Raw genomic sequence first — 26,001 nt, forward strand, 5'->3', positions numbered from 1 at the left:
ATATGAGAATCGAAAGTTGCAAATGACATTTGATTGGTATCTTCGTTGATCGCTGGGAATACAAACACTATAGACTGCTTGACAGGGTAAAGATTATTTTCAATACAACTTGCAAGAACGTAACATGCGCCTCCGCCGCCACTATACTGAAAAGCATGCGGTTGCTCCGTGTCGCTGATATATAATCACTCTCTAAAGGGCCAAGGGTCGAGTTCGGGATTGTTTTATGTTCATAAGCCCAAAAGAAGTGAAGAGGGGTTAATTAGCGTAGATGTTCAGCTTGCAATCCACGCCCGCCGATGCAACAACGCAACGAATTTGTACATTCGGTGGATTGTCCTTCCCTTTCAACAATCCATTGCTGTCCGTTTTCCCATTACCGGAATCGGCGTTATTAGCAACCTCTTTAACAACGTTTGGAGCCCATCTCAAAGAAGAGATAAAGTGTCCATGAGCCTCTGATAGTGTTTTTACGCATTTCCCGTCTTGGCTCAAATCCCAGCACCGGATGGACCTGTCGTCTGAAGATGACAGGAGATATTTTCCGCCGGGGTGGAAGACAATCGCTCGAATCCAATTGTCATGGCCTACCAAAGTCATGAGGCAGGAACCGCGACGATCCCAGACTTTGATTGTTTTATCTCGCGATCCAGTTGCTATAAATTCGACTGCACCCAGTTTGGAAACAGCTTCTTTCTTCACTCCAGCCATTGGCGCAAGGTACTGATATGACGTCTGGGGAGCGACTGCACAGCACTCAATGACATGGTCATGTCCAACCATCGTCAACTTGGCTTCTGGATTTGATATATTTGTAATATCCCACAACCGAGCGGTAATATCGTCACCAGCAGAAAGGAGATAGTTCCCATCAAAAGATGGGCAAACGTCTCGTACCCAGCCGCTGTGTCCTTGTATTGTCTTGACGCAAAAGCCAGTCGTGACGTCCCATATTCGTAAGTCTTTATCTCTGCTTGCGCTCACGAGTAGGTTTCGGCCAGGAATAAACCGAACTGCGCTGACGCTGTGTTCGTGGCCTAGCAGCGTCCGTATATTCTTATAATCATCTGACGGATTCCATATCTTGATAGAAAGGTCAGAGCTGCAAGATGCTAATAAAACGCCGCTTTGAGCAGTGCCATAGTCTACACCCAGTACTGATCTTGTATGACCCTTAAGGGTTGCTTCCAATTCTCCTAATTCCCAGTCCCATATCTTGATCATGGAGTCGTCTGAGCCGGAGGCAATGGAAGAGAATTTAGGGTGAAATGCGACGCAATTGACGGTGCTTCGATGCGATTCTAGCGAATAACGAGCAGGGACTTTCGGCAGCCACGATGCCGGGTCTTGATTGCGCTTCGAGAGTGATGTGGGTGTAGCATTATTCAATTCGGTCTGCAATGCAACAGTGCGAGCCTCCAGATCCATTATCTGTGAAAGAAAAACAGTTAGCCACGAGAGACGTACGGCGTAGGATCAATGGTTGGTATATGCCTTTTTCTGCAAGCGAACGATACTCGTCCATTTCTTTTCTAATAGTGTCTCATATTTGACCATGGTGCCCGTATCGAAGACTTCCTCGGAGAGGCCCAGTTCTGCCCTGAGCGCAGCGGCAGCATTAGTGAGATTGTTTGCTGAAAGGTATGCTATAATCGATTTGTGCCTGCAAGTGGTCAATGTCAAGCTTAGTACCCCTCATCGTCATAGTGCCAACTCACAGCTCCTCGGCTTGCCGAATCGTCAATAGCCGACTCATGATATTATGATGGCTGCTGTGCCAGTTTTATAATTCGTATCATACACATCTGACACCGTGTGCCGACTCAGAAAAGTGACCAATGCAGCCTCGAGGTACAATGGCGTGGAGATTGTCGAGGTCAGACTTCGAGTTCGGATTGGCGGGTTAGGATCTCTGCCTTTGAACTATTGCGAATATGTATTTCCAAAGTGATCACCAAAAATTGTACATTCAAACAGTAGCGGAGACAGGTTGCGACTGAGGATGGTCAGAAAGCTACAGCAATCAAAAGAGTCATGCCAATGTAGATAGGTGAGTAATCTGTGCCTGACATTTTCGCAGTAAACAAACCTGACGCTGCGGTCAAACGTTCTTCCCGGGCCGAGCACGGTTTGGGTGGAGACTTCCCCGCTAGCAGCAGCCAGGGCGGTCAGTCTCAGGTACTTTGGACGAACAGCTCTCTCTCTCACAGCTGCTCAACTGACACTCACAATGACGAGCATCAAGTTCAGAGAGCCCTACTCCCAGGAGGAGTTGGCCGCACTCTATCCTTCGCATTTGAAGCTTCAATTGGTCCAGGTGGTACGTCATTCGGTGCTCCCTTGTAGTCGGGGCGGACTCCGGGTAGCTTGTGATCTTGATTAACAATCGTGTTGTCAACCAGTTTCTGCGCCATGGTACATTACCCATGGAAAAGCAATAACTTCATGCTGAAACTAACCGGATATTAGGCGAAAGGACACCAGTTTCGGCTCGCTTTCAAAATGTACGTGTACCGATTAGTTGTGCATAGCTTCTCACTAACATGATATCCGCTTAGGCCGGCCTACCATCATGTAAACCGTCCTGTTCCCCGATCACATCGCTATGTATCCTCTGAAAGTGGGCTAACATATCATTGAGACTGGCCATATTGTGCTGTCGCACGCCGTATGACCTCAATGGTCGCGACAAGTAAAGATCTCTCCACCTGGGATACGTTACAATGGCGAAGGAAAATCGAGACGTTCGGCCATGATGACGAGGCGGTTTCAACACGTGGCCCAGCCGGAGAGACTGAGGCCATTTGGTAAGTTTGTTTAATTAAACATGACAGGTATTTGCACCGCGGCTAACGCTCCCGATATATAGTCACGCCGGAGAGCTAACGGATAAAGGACGCCAGACCACTTTCGAACTCGGACAGCGCTTACGCCATCTCTACGTGGATCAGCTCGGATTCATGCCAAAAATCATGTCCAACGCGGAGGATATGTACCTTCGTACCAGTCCCATCCCTCGCGCGCTCGAATCAATGCAACAGGCTTTTATGGGGATGTATCCTGCCAGCGCGCGCACGGCAGATTTCGAAACACCAGCCATCGTAACACGAGCCTTTGCGGAGGAAACCGTATATCCCAACGATGCCAACTGCCGGCGTTTCAGACAACTTTCGAGGCTCTTTGCCGAACGAGCCGCCCAAAGGTGTCAGTATTCACGTTTTATATTCTCGTCTACTTGATGGATGCCAAGTCATCTGATGCAATCTAATAATAGGGAACGATACTGATGACATGAAATATTTGACCAAGTTATTCTCGAAATGGATGCCGTCGAGCTCTCCTCGAGTCGCTGTTGACTCTCACCCTCGTCTTTCGGGTATCATGGACACCATTAATGCCACACTAGCTCATGGACCGGCTACAAGACTCCCCGCAGCATTTTATGATGCGAAAGCTTTAGAAATTATCGACAAGATCGCGGTCGAGGAATGGTACGCAGGTTACAAGGAAAATGTGGAATACCGACGTCTCGGCATTGGTGGCCTGATGGGAGATGTCGTCGATCGCATGGTAAGCACCGCTCTGGAAGGAGGCTGGCGCAGTGAAGTGGCTTCCTCTGTCCCAGAGGGTTCCAGGGTGCCAATCAAATTTACTATGAGTGGCTGTCATGACACGACTCTTGCCGCGGTCTTATCAAGTCTGGGTGCATTCGATAATGAAAGGTGGCCCTTCTTTACGTCTCACATATCACTCGAATTATTCTCAACCAACAATGAATCGCAAAAGCTTGCTCACAAAAGAGAATCGACACAATCATCACAAACTGCGAATGCCGGATTGTTCTCCTTCCTTAGCAAAACCCGTGTCCCCGCCCCTCTACAAAATCCTACGCCTTCGACGTCTCCCTCGTCTACTGCTCGCGTTCCTCTCTCGGACCTCGAAGAATCTAGTCGCAAAACCTTGCAAAAGTATTATGTCCGGATTCGCTATAACGACCGACCCATGAAAATCCCGGGCTGCGTCGCAAAAACTGCTAATCATCTACCTGGTGACGACTCTTTCTGTACCCTGGAAGCGTTCAAAGAGATCGTGGACAAATTTACTCCCCAACAATGGCAATCAGAGTGTTCGCAAAATCTGGGTGATGGTATTTTTGGTAAAGATGATAAAGATAAATCTGTTGCTGGTTATTAATGTTGCTACTTTCAAGTTTCAAGGTCTAGCCTATATAAATCCAGGTAATATGTACATACATAATCAAAATTATATAGTTACAGGATTAGAATGTTTTTAAATGACCATGACAATCCTAAAATCAACAAAGTTCATTAATCCTTGCTTTGAAATCTTAATGGTCATACCTTCAGACATGCAACATATTAGGGCTAGAATTAATTCATCAGTGGAGATAAGATAAGCACTTATTTTCACGCACATTTCCATATTGCCCTAACATCTTCTGAATAACCCTAATTTTTATTGTATGCATTCTCACTATTAACACCGACATTTACTAAGTTACTTTATGCTGTGCCCGTAACTTCAGTTAGCTGATGTGGGCCGAAAGTAGATAGCTAAAGATCTTATCATTCTTCCCCTCACTTTATTTAAAGACAGAAATAAAGCCCTCACCCCAAAGGCGACTTCCAAGGTTCACTCACCGGTTGCTGGTTCAAGATGGGTTCGTCTAAAAGAGCGAAAGGTTCTTCTATGCTTTATTTTTCTCTTGCTACTGTTGCCATTGTTGCAATTCTCGGGCTTCTAGTGCCTAGTTTCTATGTCTCGGCTACAGGTCGTGTCGGTTTCAGTCTTACCGTCCCCAGAAGTATTCTGAAGTACTTTCCAAACCTCAAGAATGATGATCAGCATCAATACCGAGCTCAGATCTTCTCAAGAGATCCCCTGGTTATCTACATCCCGGATTTCATAAGTGAGGACGAGATAGACTATGTCCTTGACTATAGGTAAGCTCGGCCTTGACCTGGTGTCAACTGTAACAAGCAAGTAACCATTCTTCTTCTTTTGCCACTGTTAGCGAGCCTTTATATCAACCATCGAAGGTCTACGGGGGATTTGACAATCCACCTATCATGGATGAAAAAATGCGCCGCTCCGAGCAAGTCATCATGGACCGCAAAGACCCCATCGCCCGTCGTCTCGCACAGCGAGCCAGAGAGTTCCAAGGCTGGCGCGGCAACACCACCTATGTGGAGTCTCTATCAGTCCAACGATACAGCCTGAACGGATTCTACAACTATCACTACGATCCGGACGGTTATATCACTGAGGGAAACCGCGTTACAAGCTTCATGATCTACCTCACTGACAATTGTACGGGAGGAGGTACCAATTTCCCGTTCCTGACGCAACCGAACGATACGAGGTGGTGTGATGTAATTGAATGCGATGAAGAGGCAAAAGATGGCTTTCAGGGAGTGACCTTTAAGCCGGTCAAGGGATCAGCTGTGTTTTGGGAGAACTTCTATCCTAATGGATCCTGGCATAATGGTGTTTATCATGCCAGTTTGCCGGTCAAGTCAGGGGTTAAGGTCGGGTTGAATATATGGTCATGGGATACAGCCTGGAAAGCTCCCGCAGAGGAGTAGAGGAGTGCCTATGATTTTAGGAGACCTGTAAACTGAAAGCGGAGTAAATCTGTATTCAGATAATGGTTGACTACAGATTAGATTTGATAGTATAGGGTTAGGGTATGGTTCGTCTTAGGGCTTTTTTGAGGCTGCTAGACGGCACATCCATGATGCTGATCGTTTTCAGTGCTGTGTTTGGAAGAAAGCAATATCATGCCAAGTACTTAGTGTACATACTACTGCAGCTATCTCAATCTTTTTTTTATCCGGCGAATCATCAGTTGAAGATCACTACTAGGTGAATCCAAGCTGTGGGCGTAGACATAAGTAGCTAGCTTATTGTACGTAAAAAACGCCCAACTGGTGATCCTACATATGCAGGAATAGTAATCTTGCAGAGACCATCTTGAATCAGGTAGCAATTGAGTTGTTTTATTACTAACAAGATATATTTATCTTCTGTCTATGTAAATCTTGCCCCTCTTTGGATTCACTATCTGCCTCGGCTGCTGTTATACTGAGTAGTCATTGAGATAACGAGCTGAGTAATCCTGACTACACACGTAACTAGTACTTAGTATTCAGCTTCCAGGAGCCCGGTGGATCTTGGCCTAATATTCGAACATTTTGTCTTGATTTGCACTTGATTTCTGCAGGAAGTTGCCCTTGGTCTTGAACCATCGTGCGGACTTTCGCCTTCGCTTCTCTAACCCAGATGGGCTTCACTACACGATGCTTGGCTCGTCCATCTGAAGTAAAGTTGCGGCTTCCCGGAAGTTACTTTCTTGGCTGCAGAACATGTATTTTGCGTGCTACATCGCCATCGCGTGTGTGCCTGAAAGTCGTCAAGTGACTTTCCTCCTGGTACGGGTGAGCCTGATCGAAGCTAATTCCCTAATCCATTTATGTCCCGAGATAATAGGTAAGCCAATCTACAATCATGTGTTGGTAAGCTCTCAGATCTCTGTTTATCTATGTATGAGGATCCGTAAGTACTCCGCGTAGGACACCCGATGGACATCAATCACTACAGAGTGGACAATGTCTACTTTGAGTTTACCAATAATTATAACCAAATGCGGAGATTGCTCTTCTTGCCTCTTTGCCACATGCCTACCTGGGCAATTGAAACATTCCTACTCCTCTCTTTCTTTCGGCTTGATACATCTCACTGACTCACTGAGTAATTTTACTACTCCACCGCAACATATCTCGAATCCCGAACCAATTGGACCAACGACGACAACAATCTTCACTTCTTGGCAGTTAGAGATACGTAAATAGACTTCTACGTACAAGGGTTGGATTACTGCCACCTCCGTTGATGCACTGACTGTGATCCTGCGAGGCCACACTGAAGTTGACTAATAGATGTGTTACAAAATTTACAGAATCGCCGTTAAAACTTAATTAATCCTTGGGGCCAAATAGAGATAATTCCGGTCAAATCATTAGTCTTCGATTTCAATGTCTTGTATCGACTTTTGTTAGTTAAGATCAGGACCGGGCCCGCAAAATTAGCCCTAACTTGGATAGATGGCGCGCCACAACATCTACAGTTTCTTTGATAGAAAAGACAAAATGTACGTCAAATCTGTTTATACAGATTTGGAATAATTCGTAGTCTGAAGATTTGGATTAATAGTGCTAGTACTTATGGCTGATTACGATTCAAGCTTAAATGTGTGCGGAGTGCTCATAGATCGTGGACGAGTACCTAGATTCGTTATTGATAAGCGCAATTGAAAAGCAATGAACATACTAGCTAGTGTAGATGATGTCTCATTTTATCCCGATATTGTATGTGTTTTGATAACTATAGGACACCGTAGGACACGAAATAGCTACATACTCAGTATAGCGAATCCGGAAGTCTGGCCGTGGGCGGTTGATTACCCACTTCTTCATACATGGTCAGCTTTTACGTCCCACATGTGATTCAAAAGAGATCAAAGTAATGTTCATTAAATCAATGAGAGAAACACTCCCCGAGAGGCACACCAAACAGAGACCAGTCTATATCATGTCAGATATTGCAACCGATGAGAAAAGACGGCGGCAAAACAGGGAATCGCAACGGCGATACCGTAAGTGAAATAAGAAATGAAAATGGGTTCTAGGAAATAAGCTAACTCAATTTTCTACTCATGAAGGGAAAAGACAAAAATGGAAGCCAAAGGACTGTGTTTTTGACAGTTTGCCATCGTACCAACCGATGCTGCCTTTAGATCAACAGAGTTGGACTACACCTAGCTCGTCAGCAACTGCGCCATGGAACGATATTCCCAATGTCGGTTGTGAAGAGTCTGAATTACAAAAATCTCATTTAACCGAGTGTGGAGGAGATATCTTCCGGAATCCGCGTGAAGAAAAAGGAAAGCAGCATTACGGCAGCAGTGAGGCGACAATGATCAACTATCATGATCAGACCCCTTCTTATACCAGCATGTATGAAATATCACCAATACCTGTAGCAGGGCCTTTGCCGGTACCCATACGAATAGCAATGGCCGAGCACGCGACTATGAATCCCCCTCGTACGCTTCGACCAAACAAGGATTCGGAGCCTCAACCACAAAACGTTCACATTTTACGTGACTCGTCAATGTCCAAGCCCGTACATATATCAAGCTCGGTTTCACATCCATTTTCAACAGAAGAGCATAACAGTGAACAAAGCACCTGGATGACTCCTCCGCCGTCCATACGAACTAGGAAGTCATCTAGGAGTAAAGGCTCGATAGACTCCAAGGTACTTAACACATCTCAACAAGCTTGAAGATTGTCTGACAAAGTTACATTGTAGTATCAGTATCTTCAGTTATCTCACTGTCAATCCGGACAACGTGACCAAAAAGGAGCACGCAGTCAATCCGACGATCCTTCTCTTTCCAGACCGGGTATACCGCGAGTCAGTTCCAGAGCAGTCGAAATGATCACAGATGTCGAGAAACTATACAAATTCGGCGTTAATATAGGAATTCTTCCCGAGGATAAAGAAACACAACTTTCTCTAAGACGAATGAAGCGTCGCTTTATTTCTTTTCTGCCTCAACCTTATATTTCCGAGTCGGAAAGCTCGAGAGATGAATTTTCAGAAGGAGATGGTGATGATAGGTAGCTTAAGTACGATATCGAGTTCAACAAAGTCTCACATCGCGACTTGTGGTTCATGAACTAAGTGGATCACACAGTGAGTTCTTATAAGTCTGAGAACTGCGACTGATTGCAAGGAAGAATTCATTGTAGGAGTCGCAGATGCTTGACTTAATGGCGTCTGAAGCTCTTCAAGGTTTACTTCTTAGATAGTGTAATGTATTTAGATAATATCTAAATAAGTTTTACCCAGCAACACATCCAGTATAAACACAGACCACAATGTGAATTCATTCATATTCATATGTACGGGATCATTAACCATCATCCTGGCATGAAGACCAAGCACCGACTAAACTCGGTTGGACAAGAGAAGCCAAGGCTATTTAAACATATCGAGACCTATCATATTTTAAACATGACAGGATGCCTTCCAATGTTCTGAAAGGACAAAATAAACGTTCAGCCAAATTCGTCTCATAGCTTTAGCCCTAACCCTAACACCCCTGAAAGCCTGCCCTTCAGCGTACGTTCCTTTGATTCTTCAAAGTCGGTCTGTCGTATTATTGAATTAATTTATTCTTCGGCCTCCTTTTGTTCAAAAGCTAAGTTAGAACGTGTTCGGCTACATTTTCATGAAATCAATAGAACCACTTACGGGGTTGGAAATTCCGACGACAGGGCACTTTGGCTGCAAAGCATCATTCTATATTAGTATCCTTGAAATAAATCATTCGGTTATAGCCTTATGCTATCAACTTTCAAGAAGTCTTTGTGGTGCTACTCACTCCTTGAGGCTATATAGTAGAAAGAACATATCAGTATTCTGTTTCCTAGTGCGTAAACGTGGAATTGGGAGAGAACTCACTCTAGGTGATCGTGCATCGAGCATACTAGGGCTTCGAGCAACTGGGCCATCCTCATCCACGCTTGTGCAGCCATCAGGAATGATAGCAGCTGCGGTAGCCATGGTTGCGAAAATGATGCTGAAGAGGTACTTGAACTGCATTGTTGCGGTGATATGTGCTGTTCTCCAAAGAACTTGAACGGAAAATGCAAGGATGTGGAAGTATGAGAAGGCCTGTTGGAGTAGGTTGATTGTGGATGTCGGCTTGTTTGAGAAAAATTCTGATCTGGATATAGAACGGTCTATTAGGTTGCTTTTATGTCTAATGGTATGCCTTCTCATCGCAACATTGGACCGAATAACAAACCGGAGCCTAATATCAACGGATATCTAAGTCAGTCATCATGCATATTACATCTGTCAGAAGCAATGCTGTTATCACTGCTTGGCATGCTTCGGCCTAATGCGTAGAGCATGCAGCATTATCATAAGTAATCAGATCTAAACAGCCTTATTCCGTATGGAGGATACCCAATAACGCACTTTTTGTAAGGTTACCATGCAAGCTGATCAATAAGTATGCAGCAGACAGCTGAATCAAGGTAGTTAGACCCAGTTACTTTCGTAGGATTGGCTCCGCTTGGAGTTGTGTGACTTCCTCGAATGAAACCCGTTGTTGAAGCTATGCACTTCTCGTTATTATCGTACGAGCAATGTATCCCCTTCTTACTCAAGGGTTTGGCAGAGCTTGGGAAAGAACATGTGTTGCCACTAAATAATCAAATTCGCCAAGTTCCTCCCACTCAAACCCGCGTCCTTGGAAATATGAGATCTACATTTATATCTATGTAAAGTCGGAGTATGCACAAATTGATTATAAAATATGTGCATAAGCTATGGAGACAACTATGTACACTTCACTAATCTCTAAATCTAATCCACAATCTGAAGGCTACCATTACGCCAACTGTGAATATCTTCGAACTTCGTACGCTTAGATAGCGCCCAGCCGTTTATCTGCTCAAAATTTCTGCAAGTGTGCTGAGTATTCGTCTTCAAAATTATTTTATTCCCGTCAAGTCTCCATTCCATAGGCGTCAAGTCTGCGTGGCACTGAATTGCTTGTCTGATGTGATTGATGCAATGATCTAGGGTTTCTTCAGCCCATGTAACATCTAACATAACTCGTGATTTTGGGAAGGCAAACCTATGTGATTCTTACGTGATGGATCTGATGGATGGTTAAAGATACGGGTGTAATATTCAGGATAGATTGCTTGTCGAAGGCGGTTCTAGTGCAAATCAGTATCAGTTCATGCTATCTTCAAGAAGGAATGTCCTTTTCTTTGATTCAGAAACCAAGAAAGGGAATTGACAAGTATACATACCAAGCAATGAAGAGAATGGTATACATCAATCCCAGTGAAATAGTTGCCAGACTCTGGCCACTGGAAAGTCGAGCCCTTCAGAACCACTTCATCTTCGTCCAAGTCAAGGTTTAGGCCTAAATAGTAGATATGCTCAATTAGCTAAAATGACGTTTGTTCTCGTATTTTTTTTCTAAAGGGGACTTGCCACCAAGGAGAGTTTCCCATGCTTCGTCTACTTCTGGTCCTGGTGGCCCAACGTATTCATGTCCGCCGTCATCCGTGTAGAAATTACCGGCATCATCCAGCTCTACACCACCAGTGAATGTCTTCACAATGAGATCAATTTTCTCTCTAGCAGGTTCTAAAGAATATTGTCAACTTAGGAGTCCTATACAGGGTGCTAGAGTCTGTCTACCTACCTAAGTCCGTGTCGAATCCATTTTCGTATGACGACTTGCCTGAATTGAGAAACGAGGCGAAAGTAAAGATACCGAGAATCCCAAACAAAGTATTCAACGATACACCAATTATAAAGAGCAGACGAAGAATCTGATTGTTTCTCTTCGCTGGAGGCCTTATCGTTGTGGTGTCCGTTTCAAGCAAATTCTCCTTTTCTTCATTTTCCTCTTCGTCCATCTTGATGCGGTATAGAGCACCAAACATTATGACAGAAAAGAGAAAAGAATAAGGAGCAGAAGAAATGAATTGTATCTTCTCAAGTTCAACCTTCTGAACATGCGTTTCTTTCCGATGAAGTCGTTGGTGCCTCCGAGATCTCGAGTCACTTGACGTTGTTTGCCCTAACTAGCCGAAACGGGAAGGAGAGTAAGCATGCAGGAAGAGAGCTGCATGCTCACCTCTTTCAATGTAACGAAACTCATGAAACTCCGAGTATCTCCGTATCTGGTCACAATTCCAAATTTGGAAAAGGTATGTAGTCCGAACTCACGAGTTGCAAGACTGCTGATGACAATGTATCTATGTACGTAGGTAGAGACCGGCTCATGTCTCCCACATCATCATCTTGTGTTTCCCATTGCCAGTCCAACCCTCCTCTGTGCTTTGGTAGAGATCTCACCCGTACTTAGCAATATAATGAAATATGACAAATTGCAGCCTCCGAAAGAGGATGACTCGGATCATGATGTGAATGAAACTTTACTTCACGACGAAGAATTGTCTTCCGGACCTAAAACACACCGCCAGGCCATCAGTCGCCGATGGATATGGCCCTGCATTTTCATCTTTGAAAACATTTTCATCGTCATCGTTCTGCTCATTCTTTGGAAGAGAGTTGTCCCGGCACCTACAAATCTGAACTACCAAGTCCTGACTGCAGACAACAAGACCTATCCGTCGGGTCCTTTGTCCTGGTCTCAACATTTTGAGGCTCTACCATGTGGGAGAACACCTGAAGAAGCTCGAGCCCGAGGATGTGAATTTGACATGCTGGTCACGGCATGGCTACCACCCCGATGTATCGATCGCGAATTAGTGGACGAATTCCAGGCCTTAGGTGAATGGGATTTCTATACAAAATATCATGGTGTGGAAGGGGATAAATTTGGCTCATATGATCCCGATTTCTTGGGATCAGTCAATCAGACTATCTATACCGAGAGACGATGGCACATCACTCATTGTCTCTTTATGTTCAAGAAGTTGACCAGAGCGCTGGTTAATGGGTGGCCGGTGGATGCTGAGGCAGTTTCAGAGCCTCATACAGAACATTGCATGAAGACGTTCACGGAGCAAATGTTGTTTGGGCCTGCGCTTGATCTTGACGAGGTAGAAACGTACTTGGAGATTATCTACCCACCATGTTGAATACGAGACACAGCATGCAAAATTGTTATTGCTGTATAAAGGGCGTAGTCTATAGAGAATACGACTTTTATTCTCCTACCTAAGTATGAGGTATTCAGCATATCCGTACCGGGCAGGAATAAAGAGTGGTCTAGCTGCATCAATCAGATAATAGATGAAAATAAAGCTTAAATTGCTAGACTGTGACAAATTAGAGGCCTGTAGCAAGGGACTCCTTATTAATTTGTGGTTCTCTATGCGAAATCCTTATCTTGAGATCCATAACTGCTGTAATTGTATTCTTATGGACTCTCATGTACATCTAAGCTCACCATTTCGGGGCACTCGACATCCACGCTACCTGATCTCGAGTAATCGATAACATTACTGGATTTCCCACCTTGCCCAACTATGGTCACAAGAAATAAGCTGCTGATTATAGTTGCGGCACCGAGGAGTGCCCAAGAGTTCGCTATCACGTGAAACAAGACGCGATCTATCACCAGAGCCCAAATAATTTGAGAGTATATCATGAGCGTAGCAGACGAGGATGAGTCTTTCGATAACCCAATGGTTAGGAGGAACTCCTATTGTTTTGCCCTGGCGTTAGCAGTGTTGTAAAACTGAAAGAGAAGCCTAGTAAAAGGGAATGAATACCATAAGCGCGCCACAGATGCTTATATAAAATAAAACCATCCATACCAGTGGGCTTTTTGGCCATGTTATTCCCTTGGTCAACATGACGGCAATTCCACTCACAACCATGAGCCACCATGCAAAAATGTTGACACTCGTCAGTGGATGAGTTCTGGCTCCAATTCTCCGAATCGACGTAAGTGCCATCTGTACAGGTATACTCATTAGTTTGTAGCCAAGCAAGTACCCATGCTCCGGTTTCCATCACTTACTACACCCCCACAGAACCCGAAAACACCAAATCCTAAGCCATATAGACGAGTTTGGACCTTTTCTGAGACATTATATACTGTTTCGGAGGTGCCGAGGAGACCTTCTGGCTGAGCTATAAGCAAAACGCCGACCACAGCCCCCACAGCCCCTACACAATCGATCCAATTCACTGTAGCGAAGGACAGATATCTCGTCAGGATCAATGATCCCAACGGCCCAAGAAAGGTCAGAGCTATTGCTTCACTGAGAGTCAAGTAAATCATTGAAACTGAGATGAGAAGCAAGTCCTCTTATTAGCATAGTGACTATGTAAGGTCGCTTGAAAGGTAAGTGAGAGCACCTACAGAAAAACCCTGTGGCACTACAGACACCCCCAAATGCTCGAAGCACCAAAAGCCATCGAACATCACGTGTCCCCAATAAGGAATGTGCCTTTGAGGTTTCGTTATCATTCCTTAAAAATAGATATGCTGTACACCCGAGTGTTGCAACCAACATCCGAACATATAGGATTATAAAAGGATGAACAGCCTCCTCTCCAGTTTCAATAAACTTTGCCGCAGCATTCAGAGTGGCAGCTGCCACTTGGGAAGCTAAGACATACAATGACGGACGATATCGCTCGATCACTAATGTGACTGTCGCCATTGATGGTACAGTTTGTGGCGTTGAAGAGTGCCTCAACCACCAGTGGAGTAGCAGGTGGACTCTGATAGAAACGTGACGGAACTGTGTATGTGACAATTCAAGGTTCTATGTGTTGTGAACCTCGCTTAGAAAGAAATAGAGACATTTTCACCCATCAAGTAGCTTGGGTACATGAATCTTTATTTTCCGATATTACTAAAACTTCTCCTGCAAACGACTTTTAGAGGATATTTACAGATGCAGAAGTACCACATACTGGAGCTGTCATCAGCAGCAGGTTCGAGAACAGTCTCCACAAGTCATGCTCAGTGACCTGCATGATTAGACGAGATGAGAGATATACCTAGGTATTTACTCATTCACATTCAGGTTGCAGCTCCTTCTGGATCCAAGTATATCTCCTATTAACAACACAATACTGTACAAAGATCATTTCTAGAGCTCTCAGGTGTGGTATTAAGACATTTACTATACATCTTTCTCATGAAAATATAATTCAAGCAATTCAAGTATAATAAACCCAATCTTGAAACAGTCCGCGATACAGATGTAAAGACAAGTACCCAAGAAATATATATACAAAATGCATCCTAACCCTAATCGATGTACGCTGAGTCAACGCGAAATCATATCTGGCCCCCAACCCGATATTCAGCTTGAGGTTTTACGAACAAAAGTATTTGGTAACTTCGAAGAGTAAACCAGCATGTCAACTGCTAAGCAAGATAATACAATCAACGGTTAAGGAAAAACTTACGTGAAGATTGATCTTGACACGGGTATAGCTCCATGAGTAGCGAGTGGATCTCATGCATGATGATGCCGCTAAATAATGTACACTAGACACTTGTAAATCATCTTGCATTCTTGAATAACATACAAAATCCACGGACCATTCATATCACAAGAAACCAATATCTGAAGACCTAATCTTACGTAGTGTTTTGATTGTCCTGGTTAATGGTATGTGTTGCAACGTCACATCCTCTATCAGCGTGCAGACGGATTTCGGTGATTCTTATCTTCAAACGGCTGTTTACGCTTAGGTTTATCGTATGGGCAATAATGCAGATTCGAGGTGAAACAGATCATGAATCGACCATACCGTTCGATCCGGCCCCGAATGGATTGGAAGGCATACTCCATCTGTCTTCTAATTGACATTCCCGGAGTAGCTTCAAGTCCTCCTCGACTTAATCAATTCTGACTGACTTAGCTCTAACTAGGTACATTGAGAATCTGTGAACTCGAACAACAGGAGAAAATTTGCTTTCAAGATACATCTCTTGAACATGTCGTCAAAGACCGAGTACCAACCTATCGATAGGCCATCTAACGACATAGAGGAGGATACAGATCTTCTTCGAAACTATGTCAATGTCCATGGAAATAACCGACTGGAAAAGCTCATTTGGTTAGGCTTCATTCTTACCATTGTGGTCACCAATGCTTTCTGGTTTAGTCTCTATAACCAGCAGAAACTACAATACAAAGAAGAGCAACGTGAGAACTCGGATGTCATATATGTTCCCTGTGTGATATTCGATGACTGACTGTTTCTGTCTTTTAATAGCTATTAACGGACGTCTCCTACGTATCCCATACAGATTCACTACCCCATACGTTGACGCCAATCTCAAAGAACAAAACAAACTTTGGGCAGATCTGTTCCCTCGTAAGTCTTCTCTGTCCTGCCACTTCAATTGTGCATTGTGGAATTCTGACAATATGTGAACATATTATTAGCTGGTTTGGGGGCCATCAAAGTAGAACATGAATGGGCTGCCAAACATCATCTGCCCACAGCTCAAGGAAACGCTTCGGATGGAAAGGCTATCTATACAGTTGCCGCATTTCATCAACTTCATTGTCTGGTAAGTCGATAGATAGGCCTTCTCAATAACCTCAGAGGAAAGCTGATAAAGAATCCAAAGACTGTTATCCGAACCAGCCTCTACCAATTCAACAGCGGACGCAAGCAGCTTGATCCCTGGGATCATATCACTCATTGCCTTGATACCCTTCGACAAGAGATACAGTGCTCTGCTGACCCAACGATTGGTGGTATAAGTAGAGTTCATGAGTGCCGGGACTTCGAAGCTCTCAAGGAATGGACAACGAAGCGTTCCTATACAGATTTCTTGGAGGAAATTTTGTGATTGCGGATATCTCGGTATCTGGTTATGGATTCCAGTAATAACGGTCCTATTGGGTTGTCTAGTATAGAATATGAGTCCGATGGGACTCCATGAGAGTACAAGGGAAATGCGCCGTTGATGAGAGTAAATATTGGAAGGCTTTAGATGTGTTTGTAACAAGTTGTTGATTACTATTTGTTATCTATTGGCCTGAATATACCAATCTGAGGGCATATTTAGTTTTTAGTTATTTGCGATTTTGCTACACTTCCATGGATGGATGATTCCTTAAATAGAGCTATAATCACGGCTCCAAAGAATAAATCTACCTCAGCACATAATTGATGGCATTAATCCATAATATCTTGTTTCAATTCCATTAACATAAAGGACTCTATTTTTCAGCTCTACAAGAGCGCTTAAAAATTTAACATATCTCAGCCAGATACATGAATAAGAGAGTCTCCTAGGTAAATTAAGAGAAAACAAAGAATTCGCTTGCTTAAGGCCTAGTGATTACACATCTATGCCCTATCATACTGATCCCTGTCCTATGGATACAAGCTAAATGATGAGAACGTACTACCCCTCCTAACTAAAGAATGGCTTTCCCCTCCCTTCGTTTACTCCAGGAATAAACCCCTACTGGCAAAAGGTTCACGATACCGGCTATCTTAAGAAAGAAAAAGCTTCGATAAGTCATGGACTTTTCAAATTACGGCGAACCCGCATCAGAGTGGACATCCTATTTATATGCACATCCGATCATAAATCAACCATGGACCAAACCGTCGGAAGAAGAATCTCTCACCGAGATGCATATCACAGGCACAAATGCAAGAGCAGCGCATGATCAGGTCAAGTTGAAAGCGCACGGCTTGGAAGGGAAATTCTCATGTCAAGATTATGAAGTCGGAACTCGTGATGGATCGAGTATTCCGTTGAGGTTATATACCCCAATTGGCACACCATCTCCGTAGGTATATATTCCATGTCCCAGGAGTATTAAATGAATGAAGATAAAAGCATGATATTTCATGAGCCGTCTGAGATAATGCCAGATTGGACTAACTGGAAATGATACAAACAGTCCAGGAGGACGTCCTATCTATGTATACTTCCATGGAGGTGGTTTCCTTCACGGATCCATCGATACTGAACGCTCTGCATGTGCCTTGATCGCCACGAAGCTTAATATCATGGTCGTGCATCCATGCCCGCGACATGTCCACGAAGAAAAACACCCAATTCCGCATCATGATGCCTGGGACGCAATGAAATGGATCATCGATCACGCGAGTAGTTACGGCGGTGATGTTGGCAGCCTTGTCATTGGAGGTATCTCATCCGGTGCAAATTTGGCTGCCTATGTGGTGCAGCAATTCTCAACGGCAAATACTACCATATACAACGAGAATAATGCCGTTCGAATCAAAGGTCAGGTTCTTATAGTCCCGTGGCTGATCCAGCCCAACGCGTTTCCTTATGGGCAATTCATCGAGAAGGACAAAACGTCACTAGTCCAGTGTTCCAATGCTCTTGGTCTCTCGACCGAAAGACTCGAGTGGCTATCGTCCATTCTAGGGGTTGAAGACATTGCTAATCCAATTCCTAATCCCGCACTGGTCGATGAGAAAGTGCTAGGTAGTTTGCCAAAGACAGCAATCATCATAGCAGGGGGTGATCCACTGCGCGATGACGGGCTTATTTATGCCAGCAGGTTAGGAAAAGCTGGGTATGTGTTTTCCGTCCGTATTCCTTACGCATATATTTACGAAGAATCAGTGTCCGGACCAAAATCCATGTTTTCCCAGGGTTACCTCACCATTTTGCGGTATATGAACTTCCGCATCCTCACGTCGCATATGAACTTCGATCAGCCAGTGTCTGCCAAAACAGAGTGCTTGAATCTATTCAGTGGGCCTTGAAAGATGGGGGCGACCAAGCAGGTAATGCATGGGTCATTGAAAAGACATCATAGTGTCATGTTATCGAATTGTGAATGCACCCGGATAAAATACCTGAGTAGAGCACTCGATTTCTGGGTCTCCTCGCTCCCCTATGTCTACTTTTCAATAGAGTTGCTATTAATTCTATGGAGCAATTATGAAGACAAAGACGAGAGAAAAATCCGTTGCTGATATAAAAAAGCTCAAAATGCCTTGACAAGAAATTGGTAAGACGTTACAAGCGTATCCTGGAATTCTTTTCCTTTGCAACTCTTATCCAAGCACAACCAGCAATCGAGTCATTCGCTCCTATTGCTACATGTTTCAGAGCATAGCCCAGACAAAAGCTGATTAACACCGAATAAATAAATGTGAATGCATAGAGAGCTCCGAGTCTAGAAAATCCAAATAATTGAGAATCGACTCCCTAGTTCCCATCATTGACATATCAAACCTCTTAAGTATTCAGGTAGGACCCCGGATCCCTTCCTTCACTTTTTCCAAGAAATTTTGCTTGACTCGACCACATAGCATACACACGATACGATGATACTCCCCAAACTCTTTTCTTTTGCTGATCCACTTCCATTTCGTGCATAAATATCGCCAACTGAGATCATCTCCTGAAGTTTCGTCTATTTCAACAAGAAATAAAGCAGCCCAGCGACGCTAATATCTCTCTAAAATAAGGATTCCCAGTCCTGTTTCTAGCTTTTATATTTCTCTGCAGGTCAGATAGTCCAAAATTACTTCCAGAAGCTCTTTCGGAAGATATTGAAATCCAGAGAGCGCGAAATGGCGCCATTTTCTTTTTCTCTTCATGACCCTGCTGCGTTCAATTAGTTCCAGAGCCTTGGGGATTCTATATTTTTGCAGGAGAAATTTCAATACATAACGTTGATGAAAGCCCTCAGATTGTTTTCAAGAGAAGGACCTAGCTGCCATTCAACCAACTTCCAGCACCCCATTTGCATTGCGACATCTCGTCGGTCCCAGTCCGGGACACAATTTTTGATGAGCCGGACGCTGCTATCCCACCATAAAAACTGGCTGAAATTGTAGTCCTTCACCATATACTGCTTGTTCTCTATTTCTCCTGGTCCAATAGCAGCTTTGTCGGGGTCCTTTGCAGCTGCAACAATTCCATCACATAAATCATACTGGCCTATTCCCGAGAGTAGGAATCTTTTCTCCACGGTATCATATGTTACTAAACCAAGTTCGCTCCTAACACTTATACTCCCCTGGTAATATACGATCAGTATCGCGCACTTACTTAGACGATATAGTTCGCTCCAGTGGGCATGACTGGGACTGAAGTATTTGCTCATAATATCCCTAGTATTTATAAGGTGAGCATTATTATGTTGAAGTTGCTTGAGATACTTATTCCAAGCTTTTTCTTTCTCAAAAAAAGACTCTATTCATACGAAAGTTCACACGACTCTTGTAATCAATGCCCCCTCTGCACACAAAGCAACGAAGCGTGAAGTAAGGCATCTGAAGTGACTCCAAGTCAGATTTATGTTGTTAACCTTGCCTATGCCTCTGATGCATTCACTTATTCGGATTACTTACTAACATATATTCAGCACCTTTTCAGGAATATGTCATTGTGATCTGTCCATATATGAATCTACCACGGAAAATTGCTGAAGAGATTAGCCTGCAAGAAAGTCTATTACGAACGGAAATATGCATATAAAGTTTCTCTTGAGTTCTATGGATCGTTTACCTAGGTATTCTCAACGCAAAACCGAGGATATCTTTGCGATTACCGCTCAGATGGTTTAGATACTATCCTTCGAAAATTCCAAGGTTCCTAGCTATCCACCACGATCACATTCAACTGCATTAACTTAGAGGGTATGTGAATATAAATGTTTCTTCTTCATTATAGCTGCAAATCTGTCTGTACTGAAAAAAATCCCCTTATGTTCCTGTTATCCTCACTGACTCATGAACGGACCCAAAGTTACCAAGACCGCAAGTTATCGCGTCATTTCCATATCAGTCACCTCAGTGTATTATGTAGGATATTATTATAGTATCAGTGACTTACTCCTTCCAGCTCTGAAACTTCTACAAGTAAAAGCTGGAATATAGTTAGTTTGTTGCTGAATAGATCAAAGCCCTAAGGGTAAAGTATAACCCTAAAATACCTAATACGGTTAGCATATTATAGATAAGCTAAACCACATACGAGCTCCCCACTTCCTTCTGTTTCTAACTCTCTTGACTCAACCTCCTCTCCCAACTTGTTCTACAACGACTATCATTCACTTCGCGACAAATCGCTTGACGTCAAAATTTCCTAGTGTTATTCACAAGGGCGCAATTGGTCTTTGTTCACCAGAAAAGTGGGACTATTGAACGGAATAACACCCATCAAGAGTCAACAGTGCGGCTGATCAGAATCGCATTAAGTTGGCATTTATCCGAATTGCTCAAAGCCCTGACCAGCTAGACCTGTCAAGATCCTGGCCAGCTTATTTGACTAACAGGGAGAGGCCTTGCTCAGCGACAAAAGCAAGAATCAGTCGACCAGATATCAAATCAAATTCGCGGTAGCTATATTTCCGTTGATAGTGACGGCTGATAGGACAAGCTATCGGGGCAACACGCGTCCGTATCTTTGGTGCTGTCAATAATTTGATTTTGTTCCAACACAGTGAATTCGATGATATTCCGCTAGCTGCCTTCGACTTCATAGTTGGCCTCCGTTCCCAATTGTTGTCGGTATTCCGATCCGTTCCTTGCTACGGTCCCATCGACCACGCAATTGTTGTTGCAAATTTGCTGGTATATACCAGTTTAGTATGTCTTGATCCTTGTCCCCTGTCGATTTTGGGCCACTAGAAAGGAGGAAGTAGTGTTTTTCTACCGCTGATTTCTGACTAAACCTAGATAAATAGCGAATCAACATGGCTGTAAGTGACCACTTTTTCATTGCATGGCTTCCGCCGGTTGTCTTTTTTTGCTTCTTCGCCATCAGTGAATCACACCCCCCGGCCTTATCTCCAATGTTACATATTGTTATGTGTCTTTCAAACGTCATTTGATTTATGGATATAAAAGTTTGATGATCGCAGTCGTTGCAGCCACAGAACAGCTTTCTTGTTTCGAGGACAAGGAACTGGAGCCGGACTAGTGGCTTTAATCATTTTGCCGTTATTTCCATTTGAAGTCTACCCTGATGTTATCTCTACACTCGATACGCTACATCCAAAGCTATTTCGCAGTCTGTTGAATTTTCCCATGCTCATTACGGCCTGATACGGAGGGTGTGTCATATATATTTCTCAATCACAATGATGCTCCGTCGGAAGAGACCGATGGTCATTTGTATATGACTAGCACTTGCAGGCTTATTACGTCAAATCCCTCATTGTTGTTTTGACTGCAATTATGTGGCAGGAGTACTCGGTCATTCCTGTGCCCAAAAAATGGCCAAGGGTTCCGCATGGGCAGGACAGAAGTATCTTTTCAGATACTTCTGTATTGCATGGACGGCCAGCGCAAATCAAAACACGAGCCCAGCTAAGTTTGCAAAATCATCTACAGGACATACAGCGCGCGAAGCAAGCGAATCAGGCAGCTCAAATCAAGGCAGGCTTGATTCCGAATCCCAATGACAACAAGTTCCGAGACAGCAAGCCTCGACTCCTATTAATGGGCCTACGACGGTATGTCGATACGCCTGGAAATGGATATTTTCTGATTCTAACCGATGAGCAGAAGTGGAAAGTCGTCGATATCGAGCGTCGTGTTCCATAAGATGCCCCCAAACGAGACGCTTTTCCTTGAATCCACAACCCGAATTCAGAAAGATTCCATTCAGTGAGTTAAGCCATCCGGCGAAGTGATGTCACGTATCTAATGGTTTGTAGTTCATTTATGGACTTTCAGGTTTGGGATTTCCCCGGTCAGCTGGAATTGCTTGACCCGTCATTTGACTTGGAAAGCATTTTTGGCTCTATAGGTGCCCTGGTCTGGGTGATCGACGCACAAGACGACTATCTGGAGTCAGTTGTCCGACTAAACCGAACGATTTTGCTCGTATTACAATATTATCCGAACATCAACATTGAGGTCTTCATTCACAAGGTCGACGCACTTGCGGATGAGTTCCGGACAGAGGTTTTCCAAGACATTGTACAGCGCATATCCGACGAGTTGAGCGATGCAGGCTACGAAAACGCGCCTGTACACTACTATCTGACATCCATCTATGACTATTCCGTCTTTGAGGCTTTTAGCAAAGTGATACAGAAGCTTATTCCACAACTATCCACACTCGAAAACTTGATCAATATTCTTGCTAACAACTGCGGGTTCGACAAATGTTATCTTTTCGATGTATTAAGCAAGATTTATATCGCGTCTGATACTCGTCCGGTTGATATGTCGTGCTATGAGATGTGTTCTGATTATATTGACGTTATTGTTGATATATCTGAACTATACTCTTGGGAACATACCGACCGCAAACCAAAGGGGGAGCAAATGCGCGAGGCGGAGTCTCATGTCATCCTCCAGGATCGCAGCATGATTCATTTAATGGAGATGAACAAGTATGTGTCCATTCCAGTCGTTAATTTATACTAAGTTATTGACATTGTTCAGGTATCTTTGTCTAGTCTCGGTAATTCGGAACCCCGATGCCAATGAGAAGAAAGGGCTCATTGATATGAACTGTCGTGTTTTCCAAGAGGCTCTCAATGAAGTGTTTTCCCGTCCATGGGAACAGCCAGAGGACCTAAACACGGTAGAAGAGGTTCATGAGGAGCAATAAATATGACTATCGGGACTGATTAGATAACAATGACAGGCTGATACCTGTCGTTTGTAAAAACAAGATGGGTTTCTGCGTCAACTGTACATTTCAATGGCATGATGGACATTCTGTACTGCGATAATGTATTGCTAACCAAGATATATGCCTCTATTGTAATTCTCATAATCAAACATGGCATGAATCGTAACCCCTGTTCAATTCAAGCTGTGGCCAATCACTCTGCATCTCATGTTGTTGACGGCGATCTCGGGGCGGAAGCTTCTCGGAAACATCTGATCCGTGGATGTAGCCATCTTCAAAAATTATCAGTATACACCTACTCAAAAGACAACACAATCTATAGCCCAACATATCAACTAAACACATCCAAGATGTCCTCAAACCTACGCAACCGCCGCGCCCAGGCCGAAGACACAACAACATCTCCCCGAGTCGTCGAAGTCGACACAGACGAAGAAGTCGAAATAACACGTACAACCGAACAACAACGCACACGCAACCGGCTAGAACGAGAATACAAAAAGAGCAACAAGAAATATGTCGTGAAAGATGATGCTGATGACGATGACGAGAGTTTCCATATTTCTGTTCTTGATATTTTACGCGTGATTGTCACGTTTATAGTTTTGTCGGTTGCGTTGAGTTATTATGTTACAGCGGGGGAGAGTTATATCTGGGGATTTGAGAAGCAAAGACCTTGGTGGATGAGATATAACGGCATTAAGCAGTTTCTGGTTCGTCTAGCTTTTCCAAAATGAATCTCTAGGGATTCAGTTGTACTGACATCCTGTGTTTAGCAAGGACCGATAAACCTCACGCCATCCCAACTCGCTCTCTACGACGGCTCCGACCCTTCTCTACCCATCTACCTCGCTCTAAACGGCACAATAATCGACGTCTCCGCGAACCCGCGCATCTACGGCCCCGGCGGCGGATATCACTTCTTCGTCGGCACCGATGCTACACGCGCATTTGTAACGGGCTGTTTCAAGGAAGATTTAACGGGTGACATGACCGGTGTCGAGGAGCTGTATATCCCCATTGAGGATGCGGATGATTCGCATCGTGAGAAGTCATTGACGCCCGGGGAGAAGAAGAGAAGACATGAGAGGGAGGTTCAGGAGGCGAGGGAGAAAGTGGCGGCGCAGGTTGATCATTGGGTAAAGTTCTATTCGAATCATAACAAGTATTTTGCGGTTGGGAAGGTTGTGCCTGAGAAGGACCAGGAGGAAGTTAGGGAGAAGAAGGAGTGGAAGTTGTGTGAGAGTGCGCAGCAGAATAGGCCGAAGAGGAGTGAGTTGAACAAACAGTTATAATTAGGGACCATGGGGGATGGTTCAATGCCTTGAGACGACAGGAAAGGATCATACAGTGCATGCATTATCGGCGTTACTCATTCTTAAACATCATACCTAGTCGGCTAGTATAATCAGACAGACTTAAAAGTTGCGAGTCCTAGAACTTTTGATTCTCGAGATCTCTATTTAACTGACATGCCCAAACATTTTCTGCTGTCCGAACTTGTCCTGACCGATTTCATGCCCACCCCGATCACGGTGGATTCCCGTATAAAACGAAAATAATAGACATGGTTTGTGATATTCAATCAAGTCATCACTGGATTCAAACAAAAACACCCCGTTGAATTTGTATTTTGGAAAAACAATCGAAACAAAGGAGACCGTAACCGTAAAAAGAGAGCAAGAAAATTGACCAATTTACTCGGCGGTAACGGCGCGGGCTAGAAATAGTTATTAGCTATTGCGGAGCTACCAGACAGGAAAGAAATTCGTACTGTAGATGTTCAAGCTGCTGTGTCCGACAACCTTCTTGATCTGACCCTTCTCTTCGAGATCAGCGAGGGCCTTGCGGGCCAAGCTGCCGTTGATCTTCAGGCGGTCGACAAGGGTAGCGACGGTGATGAGGCGGTAGGATTGAACATCCTTGTAGAGCTTCTCGGAAGTGGTCTTGTCGAGGACGACAGCGTGCTGGGCCTTGTCCTTGACTGTTTATGAAAGATGATCAGTTTTCAAATTCTTATTTATTGTTGGATTGCAATTTTCATATCGCGTGTATCCAGGCTCGAGATTGTCGGTCGTCTTAGGATCGATTGATTGTCTCTCCTCCATTTCCCTGCTGAAATTCGTGCCGTACACCAGTACTCGATAAAAACTGTCAAGCGCAACACAACAATCTCGAATCTCGATCACACACAACTGAATCGCAGTAAAACACATTCATCACGTACCCTTGCCCTTGGACCACTTCTTCTTTTGCTTCTTGCCACCGGTTGCTGATGGTGCCTGTTAGGTTGCAATAAGAATTAGCTAAATGACTCCCTAATAACTATGTCTCGTGATTGGCAACAGGTCGAGGTTAGACACGCACCATTTTGTATGATTGTCGATGAAGGTCTTTCACGGGACAAAAGTAGGAGGTCGGAAAGAAGTCGAACTTTTAAGTGTAGTGTGAAATTTGAGTGGGGGATGACTAAGCTGCTTCTCTGCCCTAAGCGATTGTGCACGTGACTACAGACCCAGTCTCCACTTATATGTATCCCCCTAATATAATCCGTTTTCTTGATAACATCTGACCAAGCAGCGGTATCCCATAACTACCACATAGGTCAAATACGGTAGTATAACTATCTCACTGACTAGAGCACTTTGTACCTGATTGTCAGGGTGCTTAGTCGAACCTTTTCTATCTCTTGAGCGGAGCGAGAGCAGATATTCTATGTAGCATTATAATTATTTCATTGGCTGGGGAGCACTCTGTACACATTTGTACTTGATCTTAAATAGTCCCTTCTGTCTCTCGAGCGAAGCGAGAGGAGACAGCTTCTATCTTCT

At 44.0% G+C, this 26,001-nt stretch overlaps 12 protein-coding genes across 12 annotated transcripts; 8 read left to right on the forward strand and 4 right to left on the reverse strand.

Annotated features, from left to right (window-relative positions):
- Positions 1–258: 258 nt before the first annotated feature.
- On the reverse strand, positions 259–1,756 carry TSTA_086670 (nuclear migration protein NudF; the record flags this gene model as incomplete). Its single annotated transcript, XM_002478352.1, has 3 exons — positions 259–1,431; positions 1,495–1,663; positions 1,719–1,756. 3 exons carry the CDS (start codon positions 1,754–1,756, stop codon positions 259–261), a joined length of 1,380 nt encoding a protein of 459 aa, XP_002478397.1.
- A 178-nt stretch (positions 1,757–1,934) lies between these two features.
- Positions 1,935–4,194, forward strand: TSTA_086680 (acid phosphatase, putative; the record flags this gene model as incomplete). The annotated part of the gene is made up of 7 exons (XM_002478353.1): positions 1,935–1,989; positions 2,081–2,178; positions 2,239–2,320; positions 2,470–2,520; positions 2,642–2,807; positions 2,870–3,204; positions 3,275–4,194. The coding sequence occupies 7 exons, from the start codon at positions 1,935–1,937 to the stop codon at positions 4,192–4,194; spliced, it is 1,707 nt and encodes a 568-aa protein (XP_002478398.1).
- Positions 4,195–4,677: 483 nt separating this feature from the next.
- On the forward strand, positions 4,678–5,606 carry TSTA_086690 (prolyl 4-hydroxylase alpha subunit, putative; the record flags this gene model as incomplete). Its single annotated transcript, XM_002478354.1, has 2 exons — positions 4,678–4,964; positions 5,036–5,606. 2 exons carry the CDS (start codon positions 4,678–4,680, stop codon positions 5,604–5,606), a joined length of 858 nt encoding a protein of 285 aa, XP_002478399.1.
- Positions 5,607–7,611: 2,005 nt separating this feature from the next.
- Positions 7,612–8,709, forward strand: TSTA_086700 (uncharacterized protein; the record flags this gene model as incomplete). Its single annotated transcript, XM_002478355.1, has 3 exons — positions 7,612–7,675; positions 7,742–8,340; positions 8,395–8,709. The coding sequence occupies 3 exons, from the start codon at positions 7,612–7,614 to the stop codon at positions 8,707–8,709; spliced, it is 978 nt and encodes a 325-aa protein (XP_002478400.1).
- A 600-nt stretch (positions 8,710–9,309) lies between these two features.
- On the reverse strand, positions 9,310–9,693 carry TSTA_086710 (uncharacterized protein; the record flags this gene model as incomplete). Its single annotated transcript, XM_002478356.1, has 2 exons — positions 9,310–9,390; positions 9,553–9,693. The coding sequence occupies 2 exons, from the start codon at positions 9,691–9,693 to the stop codon at positions 9,310–9,312; spliced, it is 222 nt and encodes a 73-aa protein (XP_002478401.1).
- Positions 9,694–10,464: 771 nt separating this feature from the next.
- TSTA_086720 (uncharacterized protein) lies at positions 10,465–11,564 on the reverse strand (the record flags this gene model as incomplete). Its single annotated transcript, XM_002478357.1, has 5 exons — positions 10,465–10,688; positions 10,739–10,823; positions 10,920–11,035; positions 11,110–11,262; positions 11,321–11,564. The coding sequence occupies 5 exons, from the start codon at positions 11,562–11,564 to the stop codon at positions 10,465–10,467; spliced, it is 822 nt and encodes a 273-aa protein (XP_002478402.1).
- A 168-nt stretch (positions 11,565–11,732) lies between these two features.
- Positions 11,733–12,728, forward strand: TSTA_086730 (uncharacterized protein; the record flags this gene model as incomplete). The annotated part of the gene is made up of 2 exons (XM_002478358.1): positions 11,733–11,831; positions 11,892–12,728. The coding sequence occupies 2 exons, from the start codon at positions 11,733–11,735 to the stop codon at positions 12,726–12,728; spliced, it is 936 nt and encodes a 311-aa protein (XP_002478403.1).
- Positions 12,729–15,556: 2,828 nt separating this feature from the next.
- TSTA_086740 (uncharacterized protein) lies at positions 15,557–16,423 on the forward strand (the record flags this gene model as incomplete). Its single annotated transcript, XM_002478359.1, has 4 exons — positions 15,557–15,767; positions 15,838–15,939; positions 16,011–16,138; positions 16,199–16,423. 4 exons carry the CDS (start codon positions 15,557–15,559, stop codon positions 16,421–16,423), a joined length of 666 nt encoding a protein of 221 aa, XP_002478404.1.
- Positions 16,424–17,103: 680 nt separating this feature from the next.
- On the forward strand, positions 17,104–18,383 carry TSTA_086750 (lipase/esterase, putative; the record flags this gene model as incomplete). Its single annotated transcript, XM_002478360.1, has 3 exons — positions 17,104–17,378; positions 17,493–18,137; positions 18,188–18,383. 3 exons carry the CDS (start codon positions 17,104–17,106, stop codon positions 18,381–18,383), a joined length of 1,116 nt encoding a protein of 371 aa, XP_002478405.1.
- Positions 18,384–21,759: 3,376 nt separating this feature from the next.
- Positions 21,760–23,146, forward strand: TSTA_086760 (small monomeric GTPase (Gtr2), putative; the record flags this gene model as incomplete). The annotated part of the gene is made up of 4 exons (XM_002478361.1): positions 21,760–22,037; positions 22,090–22,191; positions 22,242–22,925; positions 22,978–23,146. 4 exons carry the CDS (start codon positions 21,760–21,762, stop codon positions 23,144–23,146), a joined length of 1,233 nt encoding a protein of 410 aa, XP_002478406.1.
- Positions 23,147–23,520: 374 nt separating this feature from the next.
- TSTA_086770 (heme/steroid binding domain protein, putative) lies at positions 23,521–24,465 on the forward strand (the record flags this gene model as incomplete). Its single annotated transcript, XM_002478362.1, has 2 exons — positions 23,521–23,883; positions 23,947–24,465. The coding sequence occupies 2 exons, from the start codon at positions 23,521–23,523 to the stop codon at positions 24,463–24,465; spliced, it is 882 nt and encodes a 293-aa protein (XP_002478407.1).
- Positions 24,466–24,867: 402 nt separating this feature from the next.
- On the reverse strand, positions 24,868–25,540 carry TSTA_086780 (40S ribosomal protein S25; the record flags this gene model as incomplete). Its single annotated transcript, XM_002478363.1, has 4 exons — positions 24,868–24,890; positions 24,945–25,154; positions 25,398–25,452; positions 25,538–25,540. The coding sequence occupies 4 exons, from the start codon at positions 25,538–25,540 to the stop codon at positions 24,868–24,870; spliced, it is 291 nt and encodes a 96-aa protein (XP_002478408.1).
- Between the last annotated feature and the right edge of the window lie 461 nt (positions 25,541–26,001).

This window comes from Talaromyces stipitatus, genomic scaffold (assembly GCF_000003125.1).
Source record: "Talaromyces stipitatus ATCC 10500 scf_1105507295527 genomic scaffold, whole genome shotgun sequence".
NCBI classification, from domain to species: Eukaryota; Fungi; Ascomycota; class Eurotiomycetes; order Eurotiales; family Trichocomaceae; genus Talaromyces; species Talaromyces stipitatus.